This window comes from Passer domesticus, chromosome 2, assembly GCF_036417665.1.
Source record: "Passer domesticus isolate bPasDom1 chromosome 2, bPasDom1.hap1, whole genome shotgun sequence".
Lineage (NCBI taxonomy): Eukaryota > Metazoa > Chordata > Aves > Passeriformes > Passeridae > Passer > Passer domesticus.
The window spans coordinates 76,589,104-76,615,068 of NC_087475.1; the positions used below are offsets into that span (position 1 = coordinate 76,589,104).

The 25,965-nt window shown below is 33.9% G+C and overlaps 1 protein-coding gene across 22 annotated transcripts in view; it reads right to left on the reverse strand.

The window, feature by feature from the left end:
* The window catches only part of DYNC2H1 (dynein cytoplasmic 2 heavy chain 1), a 149,755-nt gene that overhangs the window by 101,055 nt on the left and 22,735 nt on the right, over positions 1 to 25,965 (reverse strand). For 21 of the 22 annotated variants that reach the window (XR_010356428.1, XR_010356429.1, XR_010356430.1 and 18 more), the window contains exons 27-55: positions 25,740 to 25,872; positions 25,532 to 25,649; positions 25,262 to 25,374; positions 25,054 to 25,173; positions 24,459 to 24,609; positions 22,701 to 22,903; positions 22,055 to 22,237; positions 21,303 to 21,485; positions 20,943 to 21,166; positions 20,259 to 20,374; positions 19,227 to 19,426; positions 18,299 to 18,563; positions 17,759 to 17,966; positions 17,266 to 17,395; positions 16,212 to 16,367; positions 15,356 to 15,615; positions 14,481 to 14,727; positions 13,617 to 13,768; positions 12,884 to 13,028; positions 11,529 to 11,631; positions 10,151 to 10,318; positions 9,907 to 10,031; positions 8,489 to 8,737; positions 7,575 to 7,683; positions 6,463 to 6,576; positions 5,503 to 5,645; positions 4,714 to 4,795; positions 3,316 to 3,470; positions 2,294 to 2,431 (exon numbers count right to left, since the gene is read on the reverse strand). Coding sequence is in view for 12 of the 22 variants with exons in the window: in XM_064409406.1 (XP_064265476.1) it covers positions 2,294 to 2,431; positions 3,316 to 3,470; positions 4,714 to 4,795; positions 5,503 to 5,645; positions 6,463 to 6,576; positions 7,575 to 7,683; positions 8,489 to 8,737; positions 9,907 to 10,031; positions 10,151 to 10,318; positions 11,529 to 11,631; positions 12,884 to 13,028; positions 13,617 to 13,768; positions 14,481 to 14,727; positions 15,356 to 15,615; positions 16,212 to 16,367; positions 17,266 to 17,395; positions 17,759 to 17,966; positions 18,299 to 18,563; positions 19,227 to 19,426; positions 20,259 to 20,374; positions 20,943 to 21,166; positions 21,303 to 21,485; positions 22,055 to 22,237; positions 22,701 to 22,903; positions 24,459 to 24,609; positions 25,054 to 25,173; positions 25,262 to 25,374; positions 25,532 to 25,649; positions 25,740 to 25,872 (4,693 nt within the window). In the remaining 10 variants the exon portion in view is untranslated. The remainder of the gene's footprint in view (positions 1 to 2,293; positions 2,432 to 3,315; positions 3,471 to 4,713; positions 4,796 to 5,502; positions 5,646 to 6,462; positions 6,577 to 7,574; positions 7,684 to 8,488; positions 8,738 to 9,906; positions 10,032 to 10,150; positions 10,319 to 11,528; positions 11,632 to 12,883; positions 13,029 to 13,616; positions 13,769 to 14,480; positions 14,728 to 15,355; positions 15,616 to 16,211; positions 16,368 to 17,265; positions 17,396 to 17,758; positions 17,967 to 18,298; positions 18,564 to 19,226; positions 19,427 to 20,258; positions 20,375 to 20,942; positions 21,167 to 21,302; positions 21,486 to 22,054; positions 22,238 to 22,700; positions 22,904 to 24,458; positions 24,610 to 25,053; positions 25,174 to 25,261; positions 25,375 to 25,531; positions 25,650 to 25,739; positions 25,873 to 25,965) is intronic. The other variant, XM_064409407.1, reaches the window with a different exon arrangement.

A 25,965-nucleotide genomic window follows, 5' to 3' on the forward strand; every position in this document is an offset into this window, starting at 1 on the left:
CAATAAAATAGCTGAGTCAATTTGATATTGGGTAGGCTGGCTAAGTAAATCAACTATATGGAATAAGCATAATTTGCTGTTACTGTGTGTCCTTCCCTTTCTCTACCACAGACCAGATCTGTACCTCTATCTGTGAGGCTCATTATGACTTTTTTCCCCTTCCTTCATACATTCCATTCCTATGTCAGCCTTCCTCTAAAAGCGTAAGGCTGACAGCCTCTGCAACAATCTTACTACATTTGAAAGTACTATTTTCCTTTTATTGTCTTTGTCCTGATCCTATTTCTATTTCAATTTATTTCACAACACCATTAAAACACTCTTTTTCTATCACGTTCATAAAAGCAGCAATATTGGAAGTACAGCTTATTAGCCTAGAATTACTAATCATGGTATGGTTTCTTTACTTGTAATTTTCCACCAATCTGTTTGTAAAGATAACTGTCTTATGTCCTATATACATATTGGAAGTTGTTTTGGGTTTACTTTTTTTTTTTTTTCTGTATTTGTACTGTGCCTATCAGTGTCTACCGGTAGACAGTAGCTATTAGACATCTCCAGGAATCCTAAACACTTCAGTACAACAATGAATACCCAGTATATAAAAGTAATAAAAGTACAGTAGAAAGGACCTGACAAGACTTTTAGCCATTGAGGATAAAAGTATAAGGTAAGATGGTAATACTCTAGGCTCAGATCACCTAAAAGATAAAGACAACGAAGCCCAGAGTTTGTGTTTTTCCAGTATGTAACACATTATCATCACCAGCAATTGTCAAGCTGAGTTGAAGTTGTAGCAGAAGGTAACTGATGCATAAAAGCAGAGAAAGTCTTAAAATAATAATAATAATCCTCTGAGCACTTAACCCAAGCTACAGATCAGCATGTTATTGAAGATTACATTCAAATCCATAAAACATTAGCTATATAAAACTAGATTAGACATTTCATGCAAATGAACATGCACTGAATGATTACTCTGAATAAGAAAACCTTAACATTCAGTTGTAGGTCAAAAGCTTTTCTCTGAAAGGAGATTAAAAGAGTCTGTATGTATTAGAGCTCTCTCTGTTATATAAGCTAGATCATTTGAAGTGACATTAAAATGTTAGAGGGCACCTATACTTTATGCTAATCTAAATAATCAGACTTCCACTGTAATTTTTCTGATGTCAGTGGGGCTATCGTGTTTCACTGCTTTTGGCCTAACCTTTGATTTTCTCCTACAGTGTAGTATGTGCTGCCCACATACCCATAACTCTACCAGACAACAGTAAATGCTAATTTAACACTGAAATAATCAACACTCCAAGCCAATCATCATTATTCAAATTCATGTACGACAGACAGACAGAGCCTAAAAGTACTAAAAACTGCCTACAGGAAGAGACTTACAAAGAACGGAAGTAATGCACCTTTAAACCTTTAAAGCGCTGTGAAACAATGGTTTGAACAACCAAGCAGTTATTCTACTGCACACAGAGAATGTCTTTGACATCAAACTTCAGACTGGCCAGATTAAATTAGTAACAAAAAATAAAAAACAAAAAAAAAACCAACACCCAACCAAACCAACAGTGCAGTGATGCAGTGACAGCAGACTCATTATAGCTTATCCTCCACTTTGAATTCCAGGAGGCATCAATGCAGATCAATAGGCATCACCTATCAATAGGCATCACCTATTGTCTACACAATTACTTTACTTGACTAAGAAAACATTACTAAAGAAAATTAGTATTTGGGAAAAAAATTCTGCCTCTGAGCTGAAGAATAAAAGAAGAATAAAAATTCAAAGAGTGATGAATATAGAGGCATTATCTAACCTTCTCTGAGGTTAACTTCAGAGAAACAGACCTCATAAAATATGTATTTTCTAATAGTTCTCAAATTTAATTCCTGGTATTTGTTACTTAAAACAGTGCTACTTGTAAGTATTTTGTTGAAATTTCCAATGGGATAAACATAAAAGGCATCAGTTTGGGTTTACAAAGTTCTAGGAAAACATTCAGACTAAACTACAACAGTGAACACTACTCAGGTACAAAACTTGCACTGATCTCTTCCTACTCAATCAGTTCTAACCTGACCTAAATTACACTATTCTTTTCCTGTTGCAACTTTATTCAAGCCTCTGGGCTCATGCCTTCCCTAAGGCAAATTCTTGTAAATGCATCGGGTTTTGTCACAGTTGAAAAGTACACAAAACATAGGCAGTTACAGAGACTAAGGACAGAAAACCAGCTTTTTTTCCTTCTTTTCCCCCTACTTTTGTTGTGATTGCGTACAGTACCTGCATAGATACTGTAATTTCTTGAAGAGCAGCATCTGCTTCATCCTGCTTCGTTTTGAGTAAAATGCTTTGTTCTCCTGCTTTCCTGTTCAGTTCATCTACCAGGGCTTTAGCCTCATTCAGCTTTGAAACACCTGCCTGTAAACATTTATAAGAAGAAGATATTTAGGAACAAATTTTAACTGAATTTAAATGAACATTTGCTAAAAATAGTAAGGACAAACAAAGAATAATGTAGACTAATCTTTTTTTTTAATTAATTTTCACATTTTCTTAATATTATTTAACCTAAAATTTAGATTTGGCAGTTCTAGCTGTGTCACTCTAAGATCTATTACAACAGCCAGAAGATTAAAAAAAAATCTCAATATAATAAACTTTTAATGAAACAACAACTAGCGCATAATCTTTTTCCCAGTAATACAATAGCTTTTCAGTTAACTGGTATTAACTCAATGTAACTATATCTCCCCTAAAAGCAAATCAATAAAAATTAAACAGAATGAAATCAAATAGATTATCTGATTTCTACATATTTGAATACTCTAAAAACATAAATATAAAATGTTTCAATTATGCTCAAAATTAACTATTTTCTTTAATCACACTTTCTACATAATTTATTTAATGCTAATTATATAATACCAATTCTTCAAGATATATTTGGAAAAAAAATATCTGGAAGATATTTTGGTTTAGGATAAACATCTCTAATTTTCCAGTAAATTATTACCTTTATTCAACAAAGCATTTAACAAGAAAACATGCCCAGTCTGATACATTCTTGAGGAAAAGTATTAACAAAAACAAGAAAATCACTTTTCACTCTTTCAGGCACTTGAACAGAGAAGGGCATTAAGATTGATACTATTTCTCTCCTGAAACCACAGCATGAGCATTTGCCAGAAGAAGACAGACACATCACATAACCATGCTAGCAGCTACAGCTCTTTAATACAAGAGACATTTCCTAATGCAAGAACATATTGAAAAGCCGTATGTCAAGGGTGTAAAACACATACCTGCAAGTGGTTCTGCCTTTTTATTAGCTCTTTTCTTTTACTGCTGTTGATGGTACTGTATACACGAAGGAATGTCATATACCTGCTAGGCGTTGCTCCGTATATTTTACATGATTCATGGATTGCCAAAAATGACTTCAGAAAATCAGAATGACCTGTACAACATCATTTGTTATACAGATAAAATTATACTGAATTTTATCTCACATTAAAATAACTAAGAAAAAGCAACACAATAGGCTTGCTTTTCAAGACATGAATGAATTAAGAGTATTCAAAATAGCACAAAGACTACACACTTTTTTAAGTACTCTCAGGGAAAAAACTTGTAAATACATTTGAAATGCCTATTTCACAGAAAGAAATACATTGAAATTGTTTGACGTTTGGAACAGCCAGCAAAATTAATTACAGACTACTGAAGGGTAACTGTATAAGAAACTACTTCCACACAAATTGTATTTTAAAATACTTGGGACTGTTTTAGAAATAAAGCCCATGTGTGTTTGTCTTCTCCCTTATCTCTGATGACAGGCAAACTAAAAGGTTTTCCTGCCATTTAGTTTATTGAACAGTTTCTCAAAAAAAGCCCAAAGATACTGTAAATAAACTGCATTACCCTACAAAGGAAAAAAATTGCTAAACGCTATCTAAATATAAATGAATGCCTCTAATAAGAACTATGGCCTAGATTAATTACAATGATCTAGGATAAAGAGGGATGGCAATGTGAACACCAAATACTATTTTTGGCCATTATTCTGATTGGTGTATTAAAAAGCAATATAAACCAAGAAACTCCAAGTGATCCACTTACTATCTTATATTCTGTTAGTTCCACGACCTCTAAGTGCTACTTTTATAGAAAGTGGCTAAAAGTAGTATTCTGCAAGTGAGTGCTGACACTGGTCTCTTAGATTATGTTTGAGACACTCTTTTTAACATGACTATATTTGAAGCCTTATGATAAAAACTAATTATTCTGAAAAGGGGGCATTTCTTACAACAAAGTATTTTCAAAATTAATAAAGTAAAATGAAAACCTAGAAAAAGAATAATGAAATATATAAACTGAAAAACTCTCAAAACATCAAATTATCAGGTTGTGAAATAACATCCACATAGAAGGAAGACACTGACCAAAACAAGATACAGCTAAATCAGCGTATAAAATTGAATATACACAGTGTTGCTTGGGACAGAAAAGACTGCATTTGATCAGCCAGGATGTATGTTTCAGACTAATGCTCTCTTGTGCAAAATGCCTGCCATGTGAATAACACCAAAGTCTATGAATATGCTAGTAAACACATACTCAAAGTATCTATGTTATTATCTATGCCCAACATGGGATCAAGTGTTTAATAACAATAACTAGTAGGTCTACCTAAATATTACCTGAATGTTTTTTCTTAACTTCTTTTTGTGTTTTTCCAGTCTTTTCTTGTTCATCTGAATCACACAGAAGCATTTCAGGTATCTAAAAAAAACACATTATTTTTTTGTATGAAAATTAGAAATAATGACAATTTGAGTTAAAATTAAATTTAAAAAAAACCCACAAACCTTCAATCTAGTTTTTCTTTTGAAAAGACTGAAAATTATACACTTAGAATAAGGAATCTACAGAATACTTTTAGCATTAGGAAGATGATTACTGCCTTTCCATGTCACTGATAACTTCCTATTCTCTCAAGTAGAAGATCCCAGAGGCACTGTCACCACTGCTGTTGGGCTCAGCCTTGGCCAGCAGCACATCCTTCTTGGAGTCAGCTGGCACTAACTCCACCTGCCATGGGGGAAGCTTCTGGCAGCCTCTCACAGAAGTCACCCCTGCAGCCCAACCCAATACCAAAACCTCACCATACAAACAAAATACAATTTGCTTTAACACTTTGCTTTCAGTCTGTATTTTGTTCTTAAATGCTGTGCTGGATCAGTCACAGTAGTCAGCATGTTGTTCAAGTCAGCCCACAGAGAGAACAAAACATAATGTTACTGGCAAAATAACAATGCCAGTAATACTTCACTTTTCTGCAGACTTAAAGTGTACAAAGGAATTAAATCAGTACAGTGATAATTATTCCTTCACAATCTTAAATATTTTGACTTTACTCACCAGAGCTCATTTATATTAATTAGTATCAGAGATACTAATTTAAGTAAGTCACAATTAATGCAACTTACCTTTTTCATACTGTCTTCTGACCAGCCTTCCATCCATAAAACCTGGCATTTTTTATACAGTGCTGGATTACTTTCACAGTTTATTGTGAAATTTGAATTGGTAGAATCCATGATCAAGACAACATGCAGATTTTGTTGGATCCCTAAGAAAATGTAACAATTCTGAGTACATAACAATCTGACTACATGACGGTAGATTTATTGCAAATACAATATAAATTACTTTCTTTCAAATACTTATCACAAGGTAATTTCTGGAAAAAAAGAGCCTACAACACCAAATCACAGTAGGACAGGAATGTTTATAAGATGAACCTTATTAAGTACCATGAATTCTCACTATGTATACTACAGTGCATTTTTTAATTCTGAAGAGCAGGCAGTATTTAAGCAGAAAGCACTAGTTTTCATTGTAATTCATGTAGACCATTAGAACCAATCAGAAGTAGTTCCAGGCTGGCTGGCTGCTATGACTGTATTCTTCCAGTCATATTCTTTGATTTATTTCTAAACTATTTAATCTTCTCATTGGGCCAAGGAAGAAACACAAATAATTAAGAAAACTATCTGTACACTTGCTTATGATTACTCAGAATCCAAAGTGATTTCTTGGCATAATTGACAAATAGAAGAAATCTCTGTTACCAGATATATATAAAAGCTATACAAACCAGAAAATAATGGGAACAAAAGCTTTCTTCCTTCCAATTACTTTCAACAGCAGATTTCGTAACATTTGTATAACATTCATCAATAGAAAATTTCAGACAGAAAAATAAATTTTCAGCTGAGGATTCTGTGCCCTCAAATACCACAAGTATTACTCCTGCCAGCTATTTAATAACTAATTTAAAGTAAAAACTGCACACAATAAAAGACCATGTTAGAAATTATTTGTCCATTATTATTCCACTTTTTGAACTTCATATTTAATGATAACTTATAACTCTGTTGACATACGATATGTGAAGTAGGTGAAAATTGGTCCTGTAAATCCATCTTGTGAAGCTTGATCCTTCAGAGGAGACAGCAATGGTTCCAATTCTTCTATTTTATACAGCCCAGGAACTTCTCCTATTTCAAGAATGAATTTGAGTCAGATAAAATACACTATAATTCTTTAAATTGCTTTGAAGGTCTCCCATGAATTCTCTGTAGAGAGAATTCAGATTTCATCATTTTCACCTCTATTCTTTCTTGACTATTATCCCATGTACTTAATAATTATTTTCATGATATCATGAAAACAAAAAACAAATTACAGTGCTTCTATTTAACAGTCTACTTTGTTTATGTTGATGAAATGTGTTTGAAAAAGGCTCTTTCAAATCTACCCAGTGACCCTGTTCTGCACACAAAACAAATCAAACCAAACTGTCACACACCAGGACACCGGAACATGAAAGTGAGTAGTCGCCTAGATTCTCAGACATAAAGTTTTAACACTGGATAACCAAGATCTGATACTGTAAGTAGATCCGGGGTAGCACCTGAGAGACCGGAAAATCTGGTGCTCTTATTGATCAGCTCTTAAACTACTGCAGTTCCAAAAAAATCATTTAGCAACTTTGACTCAGTCCTTCAATGATCTTCTCACTGATCCAGGAACAAAGCTGAACACTAAAATAAAGTCACTTTTGTTATTTGTTATTGTTGTTTATCATCTCACTACCTTCAGAAAAGTGAGCTTTGCTGGTGACTATTTCATTAAAGAACTCAGTCTATAAAATCTAGTAAAGCATTGGAAACCTCTCAATTTTCAGTTCTATTATAAAAAGGAAGTGGTAGAATAGAATGCATTTTCATTTTGCTATTACACTGTTATCAAAAACTTCTTTGAAATTAATTAGAGGAACAGAAAGCACCTCTACTATAGGGTAAGTGAACCTTGAGTTCACTAAGTGAACCTTGAGTCAGGATCTTATATAAGAGTACTCTAATTATAACAGCATAGAAAGCTAACTAAACCTTCTGATAGAGACATAAAGTTAGAAAACACCATCTAATTCTGCCTTCTTGAGCTAGGTCTGCATGGTACGAGTAGCACCATACTCTCTTTGGACTTGACTCACCTGAGGACAGTAAACTGTTGACCATCTCCAGGAAAGTGGAATGAACAAACTGATAGTCTTCAAGCAGCAATACCACCTGCTGGGCTTCAATGCCTGCAAGCTCCATCACCTAGAAGCAGGGAAGACATTTAAACCTCAGTGTATTGTTCAGAAAGAGAATGATAATCATACAATATCCTGAGGTGGGACTGACACAGATCGTAATCTTCCTTGACTATATATCACATACATATTTTCTCCACAACATCTACACTATTATATATTTACAAAAGATTTCTAGGTGATTCATTTCAAAAGATATCAAATATAAAGAACATTTTACCTAGATATACAGCTTAGTAATGAAAAAATAATTAAAACAGACTCTTTCATAGTGTATATTTACATATATGACTCAATTATAGAATTTAATCACTCTTTTGTGTAGGCAAATATCTAGAATTTTCTTTAGCATAGCTGAAGGTAATGAGAAACTGTTGATTCAAGGTTTGCATCTGGTTTTAAATAATATGTACACTTTCATCAATCACTAAAATTTTATTTGATTTAACTACTATTAACTGGCAGATCATCATAGAGACAGAAAATAAAAGTATATACCAACATAGAAAGATATACATGAAAAAGCCTTTCACATAAAAATTCACATAAACTTCAAATTTGTAAGTTCTACAACAATCAAAAAGAGCTCTGGTATTCCACAAAGTGGATTCTCAGCTAGTCACTGTAAAGAACAGTACACACATCTAGAGTGAGAACTTCTAAAAAATTACTTGTTTCATTTAGACTGTCATTTTTCTTCTTGCATAACCTTCTGTGTCCTTCAAAATTCCCATATTCTCTTTATTTACTTTAACATACCCTACAGCATTAGAAAATAGATCAAACTTACATATTTAAGATCAGTGACTTACATATTTAAGATCAGTTTTGAACTGCTTCAGCTGATAACCTCTGGAAATTTTGGGAGTAACCAGAACAGCTCCATGCATATGACTGACTAAAGAGGTAACTGTCCGACGACCTACACCACTCCGTCCTGCCAAAAGAAGTGATCCTCCAGGAAAACTCAGCACTCTGTCCACTTTGGACATATAACTGAGGACTTCGTGGAACAGTAAAATATCTATCTCTTTTTTGTCTCGTCCATAGTGAATTATACCCTATTAAAAAAAAAAAGAGGAAAATAAATCTGATCACCAATAATAAATATAAGCAGTGAGATATGCAAACATCCAACATTTAAACATTTAGAAAAGAAGGGCTTAAAAACTTAAGAGCCCACACTGGGCTTCATTCAGAAAAAAAATATTTTTGTCACAGAATTTAGAAATCTCACATACCCTTTATGAATAATAAATATATCAATAATTAACATATCACACTACGCCCAGCAGCAGAACACCTTGGAAGTCTTTGATATATTGAAATGGGAATCTACCACTGAACTAATTAAAATTGAATAATGGACCAGAACGAAGTCTGAGCTATGTCTCTGATTCCAGATTAATTAATAACTCAGAAGAGTGTTTTAGGCACCTAATTGCTGCATAATTGCAGATTATGGAAGCTCCTAGTGAAAGACACACAACAACAGATCCTATTATTAAATTATGACCTTGTTATACTCATTAAAACCTCATCTTTGAAGCCCAATGTAACCATGTAGTCAGGAAAAAAAAAAAGAAAAACAACAACAAAACCAAACCAACAAACTCCCTGCTTACTGAGGCTATTGAATTTCATAATTTCCCATATAGTGTATTGGTCACAAACTGGCACTTAAGGAGAGGTGGTAGATTCCCATCTGCAGTCCATCAAACACTATTGCTAAGGGTGACAATCTCAAAACTCTCATCCTAAAAATCAGAAAGCCTGGAGGAGTCAAAGTGTTTGTAATTCCTCATCAAGCTCACTTTTTTGTACTTTAACTGCTTAAAAACATGCCAAATCTCCAGCAGTTCTTCAAACAAAAATTATGTTACCATATTGCCAATTCAAAAAGAAATAATTTAATAAAACACTTAGGTACTCAAACAATACACAAATATATATAGACATAAATGTTTCTCAAAATGTTGGTTCATCAAACTGTTGTAAATCAGCAGCAAAGGCAATCAATGTCCCTTCATCAACCTAACCTTGTTACATACTTCCTACTGCCTGCCACATAACATCATAAATCTTCCCTTCACCAAATGCAAAAGGTGATTCATTGAACAGGAGGCAGCCCCCACCATAAACCTGGTTGCTTGCATGTCATTCTTAGCCAAAACTGTCTAGAATCATTGCTGTGAACCCTTGATGTGTATGTTCTTTAATCATGCCTCACTTTTTGAATAACATCTTTCAGGTCTGTTGAGTTTAGTCTGCCAAGTGGCCTCCCATGTGGTGGTAGTGCCTGGCCTGGTGTGATGAATGCCTCTTGACAAGCTCCCCAAGTTACATAAAAGGTATCTGTGAAAAAAAAGGAAACTTTTGAAACTTCAGGTATTCATCTCATATGCTATCTATTTTGACTAGGCGTTTTCTAAACAAATATTTCAGGCTTGTGTGGTATGCTTCAAATGCCTTACCTGCCATATTGTCCAGAACATCAGAGCCCCAATCACCTTGAAACACATTGGTCAAAATGTTGTCAAATACTTGAAGTTCTTTTGTGCCAACAATTCTGTCATGGAACAAGCGGCGTGCTTCATAAGCAAGAACTTCCAATACAAAGTCTGCAGTTTGTGTCAATGAACCTACAAAATTTAATGAGAGAATTAATTTTATATATTTATAACAAATTTTCAAATTTCTACTTTAAAATATGAAATTGAAAATGAGCAAGAGAAATTATATACCAGAAGGAGAGCATCGGTAAGGAAGAAATGAGAGAAAAAGTAAACATTATGAAGTGCTTCTTAATAATTTCTTTATGGATCATTACAAGATAAAATGAAATATATTCTATTAAAGCAAGTTCTCTCTATTAAAACAAGTGTCAGCTTTTAATAAAAATGAACAAGGTGTTGCACACAAAGTTAAAATTAAAAGTCAGTTTTCTAAGCAATGAAACCAAGAAAATCCAGAAGACATTTTTAAAAGGGAAGAGAAAGACTGACAACAAATACTAAAATAATAATAAATACCCAAAAGTCTGTATTATAAAATGCCTATAGAGACTCCAAATCTTAAATACTCCTCACAAAAGGAAAAAGGAAGGTGAGTAAATAACAAGCCCTGCCATTCATCACTGGAAAAGCACATGCACATGTCAACGTTACACAAAACTAGGAAGTCCCTAAATCAGCTGAGATTCATTGATTGTCAGTGCAGCTTTTCTGACATCATTCAAGCTGCATTTACTACCTCATGAGCCCAGAAAATAGGTGGAAAGGGAGCACAGCATTCTTATCACATTCATCCTCTTTAACCAACCCTCTATACAACTTTTTAAAGAATGTAAGATCTAAAACATAGTAATTGCTTGTTATGTAGTAATAATACCAATTTCAGAAACAAAAAACAATATTAGAAAGCAGCCTATGAAGTATGTGTATAAACTAGGTTTATACAACCAGGTACAGCAAGACCACCATGAGAGGCAAGGCTCTGGGAATACAGAAAACAACACATATACTCAAAAAAACCTCAACACAAAACACAAAAAAACAGAAGAGTGAAGAGTAGAGGGTACAGTTCAGGTTCCCATAGTAAAAATGCAGTCCCAACCTATTAACTTTGCTTAAACCATAAATAGCTCCACACATATTTTAAAACATCATTGGATTTTTTTAAACTTGTTTACTCATATGTTATGGAATAAACTGTCAGGCATTTTCTCCCTCTATTTACAGACAGTCCACAGTTAAAAAAGATCAATGTGGAGCCAACAGCAAGACTGACATCAATAATAATCTAGGCCATTTTAGAGCTACTTTATTAATGAAAAGCAAATAAGTGACTTACCACCTTCTAAATCATATCTGAATAAACCAAGAACCCACTGAGTAAGAATACATGGTGTAAAAAGGTAATGACTGTGATCATCAACTGTGAATTTTGCTCGTACCTAAAAATGGGAGTTAAGGAAAGGAAAAAAAAATGGTATTGTAAAATGTAAAATACTTTTCTAAAAGGTACCAGATAGATTAGTTTTCTAGTTAGCGCACATTTAGAATGTTCACCAACTAGAATGTTCATATTCTATGAATGCACTCCTTATTTAAATCTTGTTTTTTGAACACAAAAGATTTTTCTCAGAGGATTTTTTTCAGTACTATTTTGTGATGGAAACAACTGCACATCTCACCTAGGACTGTAAGTGCAGTACTATTAGACAAAATACATAATTTTTTTAAACAATACCAAATATGAAGCACAAAGGCAATAATGAAATGTAATAAAAACCTACCTGAATTATTAACACTTTCTCACTAAAATCTACCTAAATTAGTAATTCTTTCTCACTACAAAATACTTCATACTTACTCTTCTCCCAGAGAGGATATTCAAATTTACAACTCCATCATTAATTCAAGGAATAACTGCTTTCATCAGTTATTTGATCACAGTGTGAATGAGACTTCAACTCATATTTCTTGGAATACATCAATAATGTCATATGTAACTCCTGCTGGTGCATGCTAGCCAGTGACTAAGCCCACATTGTAGTCAAAAGGATCAAGTATATATCATGCTTCTGCCTGGATGGGGACATTCATACATTCTATAGCAAGCACAACACAGTACCTTCCCCAGTAAGGCTATGTACTGATTAAGAAAAGCAATTAATTAAGCATTTTGCTAGACAGAAGTTCATAAAATTTCAAGTGGGAAGCTAAAGTGAACTTGTGTCCAGTTGTCAACACCTGCTTTTAACAGTGTACCATTGTAATAGATGTCCTTGATGTTCGTAAAGGATGCCACTATCATATCTCCTTCTGTGTTCATAACACCATCCATAACAACTGGTACACAATCATCTGATGCACTGTCTCCCCATCCATTAAGGAAAATACTACTATTCACATTTTATAAATCAGGAACTAAAAGTATAGAAGTGTTAAGATGCATGCCAAAATCCTAAAATAAATCTGTGGGAAAGCAAGAGCACTTATTGCTTAGTCTGCTTGGTTCTACTACCTAGGATTTTCTGAAAATAAGAAGTTCCAAATTTGATATCAACTTTATTAAAAAGATATGAACTTAGATTTTAATACTGATAAACCTTTTTACTCGCTTATTAATATCAAAAGCTTATTATTTGTAATAAAATATCAGAACTCTCTATCTCCTTGAAAAAAGAAAAAAGGTTTCCATACCTGTTCATAGATCTGAACCATAGATCCTGCTAGCTGATGTATTTTTGGTAAAGAACCCCAAACAGGGTGATTCTTTAGGTTTTTCTGTAGTACAGGTTCCAAGTAGGCACTATAAATAGTTTGTAATTGTTCTCTTTCTGGATAGCTAAAAAGAGAAAAAACCTAGTCATTATGGATTTTTCTGCTTTTTTCAGAAAACTGCTTAACTTTAGTTAAACAGTTTTCTGTTTAACTAAAACTGAGTTAAACTTATATACACAATTACTGAGAAATTTCATTTAATAGCATTTCCATCCAACAGTTAAGAAAAATCATCATTTTATTGCATTACGCAATAAAATTTTCTAAATACATCTGTTGATATGGTCAAACTTAAATAAATAAACAAATAAAAATAAACTTAACAAAATAAACTTAAATAAATAAACTTCAAATTCTCTAATTTCATAACCAAATACCACCTTAACATAAAGCTGCAGAAAACAGTTTACGGCAAGAAAATTATCCAAGAGGAAACATATTTCAAACACTTCACTACCAACAGGCACCTGTGGATTCCTCTTAGCTGGACTCTGGTGCCAAGAGGCACCAAATAAGCACCAAATCTGACAATCACAAACTGTGAGAAAACGTGAAAGACTGGAACGATCACATCTTTGCAAAGACTAAATTGACAAGAGGTCCTTATAAAGAGAGGCTGAATCTGAGTTCTGAGAGTTAGACATATACTTACTCAATTGCACAGAGACGAACAATAGAAGTAAATCTGGAGGTAAGTTTATGTCTTCCTAATGTTCCTCCAGCTGACATGGAAGCCACAATTTGGATGCTTTCTAAACCAACCCATTCCAGATTTTCATCATAAAATCCTTGATATGTAAGAACCTTTAACAATTAAATAAATACTTCATTAAAGTCAACAGAGTATCATACAAAATAAAATATAATAAAAAAGTGAGAAATATATTTATCTCACTTTTTTCAATATTTCTGCTTTCCTAACTGCCTGAGGTATCTTACTCCTTATAATTTTGTCATCTGCACATTTGCAGCACTCCGTTGTCCCAATCATTAATGAAGATGTTAAAACAGATCACGGCTTCCAAGTGGACTCTGTACCACTGACAATCACCCTCTGGGCCTGGCTCTTCAGCCAGCTTTCAACTCACCTAACTATCTGCTTATGCAGCCTGTATCAACAGCTTTTCTTGTGATAATCTTTTGGGAGACAGCATCAATGGTCTTAGTGAAGTCTAGGCAGACTATATTCACTCTCTTCCCCTCAGCAAGCATGACATGTCCCTGGTGAATCCATGCTGACAACTCCTGCAATCTTCTTGTCATTCATGTGTCTACTGCACTGTAACTCATTGAGATGAGTGCTATCTTTATTTGTTTATAAATATTAGCCAAATAAAAATGTTATCTTATTTCTGGCTGACACCTACATAGTCTATTAAAGCACAAACAAAACCAATTCCAATACAGGATGCAGGATTTTAACACAGAAATTAATCAATGTAGGTATTTACTACATACACTAAATTATATCCAGTATACCTGAGTCTCTTTATAAATAATAGACATAAGTGCTCACCTGCTGCAGAAAAGCCACAAGAGTGCTTGTTCCCCATTTATCAGGTTTGGGTAAATTGATGTCTTTTAAGTACAAAACAAGCCTTTCACAGTCCTTTGGTCTGTACACTCGTCCAGTGTTTGTGCTGATTACAATGCAAGTTTGACTTAATTTCTGTAGAAGATGTTGAGAAGTAGTCTGTGCACTGCAGTGAACAGTGGCGATCTGAGTGGAGCGGAGCTGAGAAAATGCATAGTGAAGCAGCATCCTAGAAAACCAAACATGTAGGCATAAATAAATTAAAATGCTATGTATCAAAAGATATTTTATAGTTTTTGAATTAACATACATATACTACATTCACTATTAATAGAATCGGTGGAACATGAGGTTTGCTGAATTCAACATTCTTGCCTTTAAAACCATACCATTTTCCATTCACAAAATTCAATGGAAGTGTAGTGTACACAGCTACACAAAACAAACAGCTAATTAAATACCTTGGTTTAGTGGCCCAACCCATCTAAATAAGAAATCTAATAAAGGCAACAGGATGTGCTAAATTGAGTTGCCCGCACAAGGCATCTAGAGCCTCTTGAAATGAGACTGGATCTCATGCGCCTCTAAGCTGTTGCTCCATGACAACTGGTTTTCCAAAGATCCTGTTTCATATCTAAAAGCTACGTACAGATATCTTAGATGCACAGTGACAGTCTGAACTGTCCCTGTAGAGCTTCATAATTTACTCACTTGCCAATACATAAGGTTTGTTTAATTAATGACCTAAACCAGTCATATTCTATCAGAAAGTCATATGATAAAAGCATTATAAAAAAATTACAGACTCTGTTAAACAAATAGAAGTATATTTTACTTAAAGTAGAAACTATTTTTACCCTTTTCCACATCCTTCAGGACCCACAAGAAGAAATGGCTGCTTATTATTAATATCTAGCCATGGTCTAAAGTAATCTAAACTTCTCTGCATGTCAGGGGTTTGGATGACAGGAAGATTTTGGAGATTACTGAAGTCATCAGCTGTTAGATTTTCAGGTTTTTTCAGCTGATACAGCATTAGCTCTCCAGTGTCAGTGTCATAATAAGTGTCCAGGGGCTTCCTTGGATCAGGAGGAGACTCTTGTGCCCAACTGAAGATCTTTAAAAAAATAAAAATAAAGCTTCAGTTAAATCCATATTCCTAACACCAAGATCTACCATTTCAAGCTAGTCTAAAGAATGTTCAAATATGTAAAATCAAACACAATTCTTTGATTTGATAGTTTGAGGCTGCCTTTGAAAATTAATTTATATCATGCATATGCTTTATGATTAAGTCCTTAACTAAACAATAATATATTACTCTTCCACTTCTCATAATATAAAGAAATTAAATTAAATTGTATTTAGAAAAGCTTTAAATTTTTTTTTATATTAGGCATCCTAATAAGAAGAATACCTAAGACTACCTCTCTGATGAGGAGGAGGTAAAGTCCTGTTTCTATTTCAAGTATTCTGAACAGAAAAAAACCTCACAAATATAAATCTGAATTATATACAAACACAGTCTGCTGCAGTGAATCCTGGCACTAAGCAATATGGACAAAGGCATTTCACTATCTCTTGATGCAGGACCAAAACATTGCTATCTGGGATGGATGCAATGTATCAGTGACACATAAAACATTCCTTCACTTCTCAGCTATTTCCCTACAGATTACACAAATCAAAATCAAATTAGAGCACAGAGATTACCTCTTTTGCAAATTCTTGTCGTGACTTCATGTTGAGATTGCCACCAAGACCACGTAACAAGTTAATCATAAACTGTCCACGATCAGTACTGCCACGAAGATGAGACAGTCCATTCATCACAGTTCCAACTAAACTTGTTTCCACAACAAAGTCATTCTGTAAATTGTAATTTGTAGCAGATTTAAATATATATTCCTCAATATAAATGTGATGCGTTGCTAGCATGCTTTTACTACTCATGGCTTTTTGACATTTATACGAATGAGGAAAGATCTCAACACTACTATTGTTCTAGAAAATTCACTTGACATTAAATTATTTCTAAGCATTGATATGGTGATTTTAATTCCAGATTATGAGTAAATGTAATTTAGGATAAGCAATCAGAACTTTTCTCACGGATTTTGAGAATCTATAAGGAATAAACATAACTGTACACTGGAAATCTTCCTTTTGAACAGATTATTTATGGATTTTGCTCTTTGGCACCAAAGGGAATTTGCAGCCTCAGGAACAATGCCACGGCTTCTACTTTGTTACTTTAAATGTTTAAAAATGCCATGGGTAAAAGAATTGGGAGGAAAAACAATTAGAAGAACACAACAGGACCTTGTATGTTCCCCAGAAGGAGATAATGCACATCTCTTAAACACTAGCACACCGGAGGGAAAATCTCCTAAAAAATATTTTCAGCACATAAGCTACTTGATCAATGTAAATTCAACTCCTCCAGAGGGGGAGTATGGGAAGCAGCATTAATGTGGTCACAGCACCAAGCCTGCCAGAGTACAAGGGTTTGGACAATGCTTGCAGGTACACAGTTTGATTCTTGGGGTGGTCCTGTGCAGGGCCAGGAATGGGAATTCAGTGATCCCTGTGTGTCCCTTCCAACTCAGAACAGTCTAAATTCTATAATGCTATCCAAAAAGAGCTGAGATTTATTTTTTTTAATTGCAGTTCAAAACTTAATCTGAATGATCTATTCAGTGCTAAACTAGAAAAATGGATCATACTTAACAGAAGCTGAAATTTGATTAAGTATTCATTTACTAACCTTCTTTACAACCCAGTTTAAAGCCTTTTCAAAATAGTCCCCAATCCAATTTTCAAGGTTGTATCTGCATTCTTCAGGCTGACTTCTTATCCAAGACTTTATTAGAGCATTAAGATCTGTATCTTCATCACTAAGTCAGAATAAAACAAGATTCAGATAAATACAAAACACCAATGTCTTTAAATAGACTGTTTTAAAGGAACAACACAATTCCAGAAAAAGTCTGGTAAGATACTTCAACAATTTCTAACCAATATTTGGGCTCTCCAATAAAGAATTCACAATGTCTTTTAGAAAAAAACTGAGATATTTCAGTCAAAAATTTATAACAAACACCACAGAAAGGATGCGCAACCTAAAGAAACTTCCCCAGTGATTGGCTTCCTAAGTGTAAGCAACTAACCAACTGCTCCCTTCACTTGAGAATACCTTTTCAAGAAAGGTAAGTATGTATTTGCTCACTTGAAAAGTATGTAATACTCTTCTGGCTTACCTCAGAAAGATCATTCCCATTCGAGATATTGTAGCAGGAGAGGCACAGCTAAGGTCATGAGTTTCAAATATAAAGTTAACATTTGAACCAAACTGAATTCTTTCTCCACTGGGCATAGTCAACAATTTGTTGTCATCCAAAACAGAATTCAAAGATTCAATCCATTCAGGATCAATATCACCATCACAAATTATCCATGAAGTAATATCTATTTCCAGACAGAAAAATAAAATATCAAACCCAAGAAAAACAGTTCAAAAATATCACCCCTTGGTATCTTAATGTCATTTATTATTCTTTCTTCATTATGACTTACAGTTCTCTGAAGACACTCCTCACATACTTTACCTTCTGCTGCCTATTTTTTTTTCTTATAACAAAATTTGTAAAGAATCTACTGAGGCATTTGGCTACAATTGTTACCAGAAGTTTTTCTTGCCTTATGCTATCCACAAACAATAGCACAATATGAAGAAGTACTTGAAAAGGAAGGATTTCAGTAATTTCAGTGTAACATCTGCAAGTCCCTCTCAGACATACCTCGTGGCTCTCGCACCACTTGCCGAGCACTATTTGTAAGCACTCCATCAGACCATTCCCTGGTATCCATGTCAATCCGGCCCAGCAGCTGATGCCGAGGCATGGCTTTGGGATTCATTGTGTACTGCTTCACTACTCTGCCGGTTTTACCAAGGGCTGCCTTTAACATCCGCCAGAGCGTTGATTTACCTCCACCACTGGGACCTACGATAACTACACCCATTCTCTGACGCAGCTGCTCATATAACTCCAAAGCCTTCTTGATCTAGAAGAAAATGAAAGAGATAAAGGCTGTGTGAAACTGTAAAGCTAAATGAAACATGTTCCTTTACAGTATTTTGAAAATTACTTTGCATGCACACGCTTTCTATAATTTTGTTTTCTTAAATAATAGATAATAGCAGACATATTTAGAATTATGATACTAAAGTTTATGAAGAGATTTATTTTACATGTTAGAAGCATTTTGCTAAATTACTAGTACAAAAGCAATAGCTATCTTCGGGCACTTTTTTAATGAGAATTTAACAAATCTTCAGTCACAAAACTTCATCCAGTTCTACAATAAATAAAAACAAGGCAGACAACTGCTTGCGAAAATCAAATATTTACATATTTCATTCTTTCACTGTCCAAAATATTAATTGGCATTTGTATCTGGCTTGAATGACACTGTGTGTAACATGTTCACATCTTAATTTTCTTTGCACTATTTTTCTTTCAATTATATAACTGATCTACACACACATCTTCATTTCGAACACACATCTAATTTTTATGTATTCATGTAATTAGAACCTAACAACCAGTCATTCTCACTTTTTTATAAAAGATTTTTCAAAAGAAAACAGAAATGAGTTAAATTAATGTAATACAAATCAGTTCTAATTCAGCATAATACTGTTTTGTTGCTGTAGTTGATGTTTACCTGTGTGCTAATAATTTCCAAGTTTGCTTCCTCAAAGACTTGTTGCAAAGCTGCAATTAACTCAGCATATTCCACATCTTTAGAATCAGTGCCAGGAAATACATCTTTAACCAACTCATCAAAACGAGTGCAGTCTGCAAATGTAAGCTTTGATGTAGTGTTCAGTCGCAAAGCTTGAACCACTATGTGACTTTCATTAACTGGAAAGAAAAAAAAAAAGAAAACAGATCCGTTTAAGCTGTGTCAACACTGCTCATACATTGAAAGTAGAATTGGAGCATAGATTCCAGAATTCCAGTTCATGTACCATTCTACTTGGAAGTTAGGCATACTCAGGCACACTTCCTGTAAGTACAATATATGCCCACAATCTGCCCTATACAGATATAAGGTGGTTATGATGCTGGTCAGATGCAGACCATTTGTTATGTCAAAATCTGTAAACTTTCAGATGCATGCTGGTTAAGCAAACAGGAACCAGTAGTTGTCTTCTAAAGACATGAAATGCTCATCCATTCCATATTCTTTAATCCCCTCTCATTTAACACCTAAATAACAACTTTAAAAAACTTTTAAAAATGCAGTGATTCAGTCTTGTCCAATGTATTTCTATCATTCCTACCTATCCTTATATTTGTCTCTGCCTACCAATTTGAATCTAGAGCCATGTGAAAATTTTGGCAAAACTCAGAGTCAAAATGGTCTGATAACTAATGAATACTAAGAGCATCAGAAGAATTACTTTCCTGTCCTAAGCCAAGTAAAAACAAGACTTTGAAAATCATTTAAAATTATTCCCAAATGAAGTCTGTAATCTGTGTTCTTATCATCATAGGAAAGCTCAGTCTAGAATATGACAAATCTTTTGTGATATCCTAGCGAAGGTGGGCTTTCATAGATATTTTCTTCTTTCCTAAATTGCCTGTAGATAAAAGCCATGGCTTTTTAAAAGTCCAGTGAACAAAAAAGCTGGAGTGAGTTATATTTGTAAAAGATTCTAAAGAATCAAAAGTTTGGTGTGGTCAGTCTTACCCTCTTGCTTTGCATCACTTTTCTTCAGCTGATGAAGAAGACTGCCACAGCCTCTCAAAACAGTCTTCAGTGCTCGTAAACCCCAATCATAGTGCTGCTGTGGTGTCAGAAGCTCCCTGAATTTAAAAACAATATTGTAATAAGCTCTAGGTGGCAGCATCTAAAATTTTGGGTTGGTGAATGAACACACTTATAAAAGTGTGGTTTGGTCACTGGCACATAGTGTCATCGGAAATGCATTTCATAAATACAGCAATGACACTGGAATTTTCAGAGGGGTTATATTCAACATGTATTTATTATTATAGTGAAAGACTCTGAGAGCATCACTATAACTCTGATCTTTGCACTCTCTAATGCATATAGTTTTAACCAAACAGTCACTTGCATTTCAACAATTTTAAGAGTTCAAAACAACACAATGCTTGTCAGCATTCATATGCTCACTTTTCTATTTAGTGAGATACTAGGGGAGCAGCAATTTCCTCCCTTAAGACTGTAACTGAATTCAAGGTACTTTCACGTCTTGACCTCCCAACATATTGCTGTATTTTAACTTTATAAATTAAAAGTATCTGTACAGAGATTTGCATGGTAAACCACTTAGATTTAAGAGCTACAAGGGAAGAGAATTAGAAAGGTAACTTTACTAAGGAGGGGAGAGGCAGGATGGTGAAAGCTTACCTTGCTAGATTAAAAATAGCCACTAATTTTCTACCCAGTATTTTAGCATCCTTAAAGCCTTCTGAATACAAAATAACTTCTGCAATGAGTTCATTGTCTGGATGAGTCATAGCAACTGGCCTGAAAAGTTGCTTGAGGTTATCAGGCAGTTTTTGTCTTCCACCATAACCTTTTCCAGCAGGATTCAGAGTGATAAAAATTCCAGAATTAGGATCCATTTCAACCTAGCATTAGAAGTGTATTGTAATGATACATTGTCAGATGAAACAGTATTGAGAAATGTTGGGGGACTATTTTTCGTTACAGTAGTCAATTTTTAAATGTGGCCGATGTGAATAAGATAATGAAGTTTTACTGTACCTTTTTGCCAAGCATCTCACACACAGGACTGTGTTTCTTCAGGGCATGTTGAATTGTCTGAACCTGCATGGATACTGCGGACAATACAGCTTCCTCAAGCCTATTGAATTCATCAAAACACCCCCAGGCACCACACTTCACTAAGCCCACAAATATGCGTCCCATTGACTTCACATCAATGCCCTTGAAATTGAAAAGAATGTTGTCAAAAGTCAAATAACAAGAAAATATAAAAGAATGTCTTCCCATCCACTAAAAAGCCTTGAAAATGGCTAAAATCCACTAAAAATGTCCTTGAAAATATCCACAAATTTCTAATAGCAACTGACAAATTATCAGAATCATTTCCATAATAATTTCAATGTAACTACTGAAAAGAATGTTGTCAAAAGTCAAATAACAAGAAAATATAAAAGAATGTCTTCCCATCCACTAAAAAGCCTTGAAAATGGCTAAAATCCACTAAAAATGTCCTTGAAAATATCCACAAATTTCTAATAGCAACTGACAAATTATCAGAATCATTTCCATAATAATTTCAATGTAACTGCTACTACTACTACTACTACTACTACTACTACTACTACTGCTACTACAACTATGATAATTACAACTACTACTACTAATAACAATAATAACAATAACAATGAATATTAATATTATAATTTTAATATTATTTCTGGAATATAATATTGCTTAATGAAATATGGGTGTAGATATCCATTTCCTAAATTAAACAAAACCATATTCACCTCATCACAATTAAAGACTAATACTTGTCTTCCAAGAATCCCACCCAAGGCTTTTACTGATTCTGTCTTCCCAGTTCCAGCTGGACCATAGGGATTTCCTCCAAGACCCATCTTCATGGCCTGAGTAAGAGTTAGGAAACACTTATCTGTCAAAGGTGTATAAACAAGTTTTGGTGAAATCCCCTGCAGAAACAAAACAAATTATATTGATTGCTAGACAGAAAATATTGGCATTTTAATTACATTAATTTTAGTGATAAGCAATTAATTTGAAAATATAAAGCAACAGCCAAACTTTCTGTCTCATTAAGAATATGAATTTGCTTACAAAGCTGTCCTGGTTTTATATCAAATGCCAATGTATTGGTCAATTTTTTTCACGACAACAGATGAAACTGCACTCGGATATATAAAAGCAAGCATATTAAAAAATATTTAGATGATAACTTGATAAAATTTATATTTACCCCATCAGCATCAGGAATGAAAATTATTACCCTGTCTTTTAATATGATCTATGAAACAGCATGTTAAGGACATAACAAAGTTTAGAGAAATTACAACAGTTAGGAGACAATCAGCAACATGTATGGAATGAGGAAGTGCTTGACTCATATATAAAAGCCACTACATAAAAATACTACACCTGATATTCATAAGTATACTGGAGTTCAGCATCTACCATCTGAACATAACATTTTTGGTCATTCATATAAAATCTCAGCTGCTTCTTCCAAGCCCAGTCTTCAACACTGTGAACCTCAGCTTGATTCAGCTGTTTCACCACATCAATGTTATGAATGATATCAAGAATTAGAGCTTTAAGCTTGAGCTCAAGGATTCCAGATTCTGCAAATAATCACACCAAAAGAAAAAAATCACTCTTGTATAGCAAGGAAGACATGCTACCCATTCACAAGTTCATTGTGCTGCTTTCTATTATCAGCAGATTTTATTTGGATCTTGTTTGAATTATATAAAGGTATTTTTTATTTTCTAAAGCAAGCAGCATACAATAAGATCCTGACAGACAATGTAAATCATTGTAACTTTAGTCATTTTGATGTGATTTTGTCTGCCTCTACATGCTGGGGGGGAGGAGGGGTTTGAGACAGAGGAAGAGAGGGAGAGAGAGGGGGAGAGGAAAAAGGAGAAGGAGAGGCTTTTCTGCAAAGCAATTTATGCCAAGAGTGTTAATAGCCATCTCCACTTCAGCAATCAGTGTGGCTCAACCTGCTGAGTGAGCTGCTGGGCATCTGAAAACTATACTACACACACTCTGGTGATTTTACTCAGAATAATTATGGTGATGTGGAGTGAAAGTTCATTAACAGATTGGGTACATTAAGTATACTCTTAGAGCATATTGTTTCATTTCGTTTCATTGAAAGAAATCAATGTCTGTGTGTTTCTATACCATTCCATAATGGGAATTAAATCAAAGTAAATGAGAATAATCACAACTCACTTCAAAACCCCACCTATTTTCCAAATTAAAACATAAATGTAATGTATTATACAAGAGATTATATGAACACTCCTCTGTAACTGAGGAAATTTCTCAAACAGCTATAGAAAGAGCACAGAAAGGGAGCTCAGATAAAGAAACACAATTACATACTGCTGGAGGTAGGTGATATGAATCCTGATTCTAATCAATGTATCAGATGTTTACAGTTCACAAATTGTAAGCTAGAATTTAATACAGTAAGCAGCTGTACAAATGTACATATTTGTACAGCTATATGTACAAATGCACATATAGCTGCACAACTATATATAAAGTCGTTTTAAACCTAAGATAAAGCCATCTAACCTAACCTGCAGGGTAGACTTTTTTATCTGAAGCAGTCACTCAAAGCCCCACCTCTCATCAAAAAAAAAAGAAAAAAGCACCCAGAGGCATAATTATTCTAACCCATTCAGACTATGTAAGATTCAGAACAATCATGTCTTGAGAATAACTAGCTTATTTTGCCTCAAAGGTACTCAAAATTATTAGTTCAGAGGCAGATGTGTATGTCTAATTTGAAAAAAGAGAATCACCTACACAGTTGTACAGAATATACTGGCTTGACACAAGGTACATCAACTGTAGTTTACCCACTTCCTGTGAAACAGTAGACACATAGGCTAAAAGATAGAAACTTACTAAAAAAATTAAGAAAAGAGGTCCCCAAATAAATTCTCCAAGATAGTTTCTAAGATACATATAACAGTCCTTTTGTTTATTTTGAAATATTAATGACTTTAATCTTGGCTGTAATAGGTGACTGTAGGTAACTCAGCTTTGTGAACTCAAATTGAGACATATTTATATAATTTCCTATTTAAATAAACAATGTAAAATACAACATTACTGCAGTCATAATAAAGAATTATATATTAATTATCATTTTTATACCTGTACTCCCGGTATCTTCTATGTCACTACCAATGCTGGTATAATGGTCCAATTTAGCCGTGAGTTCTAATTCTAATTGTTGCAGATTATGGTTTTTGATAGCACTTTCAACATCTTCAGTGAACAGAATTTGTTCTGCCAAGGAAAGAATCTTTGGAAGAGAAAGTTCAAATTATATTTTATATATACTGAACACACATAAAAAATAATCAGTTTTTCAATTAATTTGCAATTGTTTATGTCTGATAATTTAAATATGTTATTGCACAATTTTTAAACAAAGCTCTACATTTGCTATGATCCTAAGAACAAATAAGCCATCCAAAAACCTGGCCAAATTTTGCCAAAGTTTCCAATGTAATCTAATACAGCAAGTCTTTTTCATTAAGTGGTATGTCAAAATGCCATGCAAAAGACTTGAATATTTCAAATGTTTGCACAGGAATTTAGTAAGAGCACATATTTTTAAGAACTTCTCTACATGATCAGTGAGTAAAATGGATTGATTTGGGTTATTTTCTTCCAAATCTAAAAAAAAAAAAACTTATTTGGTAATTCTAAGACTACACAGTGGTACTGTTGGATCAACTACTACCTGGGAAGGAAAGAGCGATGGATCAATTGAACCTTGCGATTTTTTTCCAGCATCAACGCAGTCAATTAACATTTTTTTCAGAGTCTCCTTCATCTCCAAAGCCAAACTGTTTAGCCACACCTGACAAAGAGACAAAAAACCTCAAAATTATATTAGAAATTAATATCTCAGTGATGTTTGAACCAGAACAGAATACGGATTTTATTACCTCCACATCATTTGATAGAAGAACTTTATTTCTAAGTGGCACAGTTTCTCCTTCTACAGACTTCATAGCAATTATGTATTTGAATTCTTCATCAAAGCTCACACTATTAATGCCTATGAATCAGAAAACACCAAAAAGTTATATATTCTCAAAGTCAAAAAATTAATTACTATGTGTCTAGTCATGGAAAGAGAAGAACTGCAACATATTATTTTGCATCAAAGAAGCTTATCTCTAAGTAAAATTCACAAATAAAGATTAATGCATTACCAGCAAAAAGTTTCTTAAGATGAGACTGGATAACCAGAGGATTTGTGGACTGTCCTAAAATTTCTAATAAGTCATCATCTCCAACAAAATAGAATCTTGGAAATGCTGAGCGCTTTTCCTATACAAAAACAGAATAAATCAATTTTGTTGATTTAAACCCAAGCTTACTGACTTTCTTTACAAAAAAATGCATTAATGTTCACTGTACCTCCAAAAACTCATTCAGAGATTTCTGACACCTCTGAAGCTGGTCAAGTATGCTAGTTAAGGTATTTTTTATTCCTGCCCGGGCATTCAGTGATGTTATCCTATTGTCACTCTTAATATCTGACATAATGGATCTTGACAGAAAAAAAAAAAAAAACAACAATTCATTATCATTTTAATTTAAATATGATACATATAAATTTAAGTAAATTTAAAAAAAACACAGA